The sequence below is a fragment of the Carassius carassius genome, chromosome 44, assembly GCF_963082965.1.
Source record: "Carassius carassius chromosome 44, fCarCar2.1, whole genome shotgun sequence".
Lineage (NCBI taxonomy): Eukaryota > Metazoa > Chordata > Actinopteri > Cypriniformes > Cyprinidae > Carassius > Carassius carassius.
This window is the reverse complement of record NC_081798.1, coordinates 142,501-145,000: the sequence shown is the minus strand read 5'-3', so window position 1 is coordinate 145,000 and position 2,500 is coordinate 142,501. Positions and strand designations below refer to the sequence as shown.

Sequence of the window (2,500 nt, the reverse complement as noted above, 5' to 3'; positions counted from 1 at the left end):
AAACAATCATTCAGTGTTATTATAGTTGTAGTTTTGATAGCTTTGATGCAGTGAAATAACTAAAGCTGAAGTGTCTGTCTGTGCGGTGTCTCTCAGCGAGTCGGCGTGCCGCTTCTACAGTCAGCAGATGAAGGGCAAACATCTGGCCATCAAGAAGATGAATGAGATCCAGAGGAACATCGACGGCTGGGAGGGCAAAGACATCGGCCAGTGCTGCAACGAGTTCATCATGGAGGGGACGCTCACACGGGTCGGAGCCAAACACGAGCGCCACATCTTCCTGTTCGACGGCCTGATGATCTGCTGCAAGTCCAACCACGGCCAGCCGCGTCTGCCAGGAGCCAGCGCCGCCGAGTACCGGCTCAAGGAGAAGTTCTTCATGAGGAAGGTGGGCACACGGCAGGAATTCTCTTTGTTTAATCTAGGAATCGAGTGAAAAATATATGCAAACGTTACAATTAACGTTTGGTGCAATTAATAATTAAAAAAATATGATTAATGCATGAAACGCCCCCATCACATCCAGATCTGTCCGTCATCTTTTTGAACTGATCGACACGATGCAGGACGACTGAACGAACGAACGAATGAATGTACGAGTCTACAGCTTTGAATGAATCAACTGAGCGAATGATTCAATGACTCATTCAGAAAAACTGTAATTTGCTTCGTTTCAGAACGAAATCTTTGACATTGACAATTTTTTTCAATTGAATTGACGTTACAAAAAGTATCTTTAGAAAGAAATATTTTGATTCAACATTGGTTGTAATTAGTTTTTTTTTTTTTTTATGATTTTTTATTAAAAAAGAAAAAATCATTGACTCATTCATTCAATCGATTTGTTCAAACGGCTGATTCATTCATTCATTCCTTGAATGAGTCACTGAATCGTTCACTCACTTGATTCATTCAGAGCTTGATTCAGTCAGTCAGTAAGATGACGGACAGGTCTGTGTGTGGTGCCTACATCAAACATGTTATTTATTTCCATAATTGCACCAAATGAACACATTTAATCGACATTTGCTAATATGACCTTGATTAAAAAAACAAACAAAACAATTTGATCTAAATGTTCTGAACCTTCGCGTGTTCTTGAACAGGTCCAGATCAACGACAAGGACGACAAGGAGGGCGAGTACCGGCACGCCTTCGAGATCATCCTGAAGGACGGGAACAGCGTGGTGTTCGCTGCTAAATCTGCGGAGGAGAAGAACGGCTGGATGTCGGCGCTGATCTCGCTGCAGTACCGCTCCACACTCGAGCGCATGCTGGACACGGCCATGATGCAGGAGGAGAAGGAGGAGCAGATGAGGCTCCCCGGGGCCGAGGTGTACCGCTTCGCTCAGCCCGACTCCGAGGAGAACGTCGTGTTCGAGGAGAACGTCCAGTCCAAATCCGGCATTCCCATCATCAAAGCCGGAACGGTGCTGAAGCTCATCGAGCGGCTGACCTTCCACATGTACGCCGGTGAGTGATTCCTGAAGATCATGTGACACTGAAGACTGGAGGAATACAGCGGAGCATCACAGAAATACATGACACTTTAACACAGATTCACACAGAAAACAGATGATTTACATTAGAATAATATTTCACTATTTTACAGTATTTTTGATCAGATAAACGCAAGCCTTGGAGAGCAGAAGAGACTTCTTTCAGAAACAGTGCATGATACTTGAACAATACAGCATTTATTGTTAGGTTATACATTTCATAATACATTTTAAGTCAAAAGTTGTATTTTTAACTGTGGTGTTTTTACTATAATTGAGAAGCTATGGTAAATATCTTTTATTTTTATCATTTATAATTTTTAGTAATTTGTTGTATTTTTGTCTTTTTTTTATGTTTACATTTACATATATTTCCTATTTTATTTCAGTTTTAGTTATTTTAGTACATCAGATTAAATTAAATTAAAATGAGAAGTCTTGCTTTGGAAATATAACTGAAAGGTATTTATTTCAATTAAGTAACGGCAATTTTTTTTATGGCTGTAGTTTACTGTAATAACCCTGATCTGATATTAATAGTTCATACAGAGCGCGCTAACATGAACAACTGTATTTTTATTAACTAACATTAACAAGTGCTGTAAAATATATTGCTCATAGTTAGTTTAAGTAATGAATTAACCAGTCTTTACAAATGAGAAAAAATCAGCATAATTCATAAGATTTTTCATAATGAATGACATTTTACTAGTTATGTCACGTTCTGTAATATACTTGTAGAAGTCCTAATCTGTAATCCTGATCCAGTAAATCAGTCGAACAGTGATGGAGTCTGAAACTAGACTCAGTTTGAGCCGGTCTGCTTCGGTGTGTTGTTCTGATGGATTTGTGCCAGCACTAAAGCGCATTACTGCTGTATTTCACAAGCTCCAGTGAAGACCGAGTAAACACTCGTCTGCTGGACGTCACAGAGCACAGAGCACTGACCTGCTTTGTTTCAGTGTCCATAACACAACTGCAGCTGATAAGAGAGAAAAACA

The 2,500-nt window shown here is 39.9% G+C and overlaps 1 protein-coding gene across 2 annotated transcripts in view; it reads left to right on the top strand.

Annotated features, from left to right (window-relative positions):
- sos1 (son of sevenless homolog 1 (Drosophila)) overlaps positions 1–2,500 on the top strand; it is a 38,937-nt gene that overhangs the window by 17,079 nt on the left and 19,358 nt on the right. For both annotated transcript variants that reach the window (XM_059538186.1, XM_059538185.1), the window contains exons 10-11: positions 97–388; positions 1,107–1,473. In XM_059538186.1, the coding sequence (XP_059394169.1) occupies positions 97–388; positions 1,107–1,473 (659 nt within the window). The remainder of the gene's footprint in view (positions 1–96; positions 389–1,106; positions 1,474–2,500) is intronic.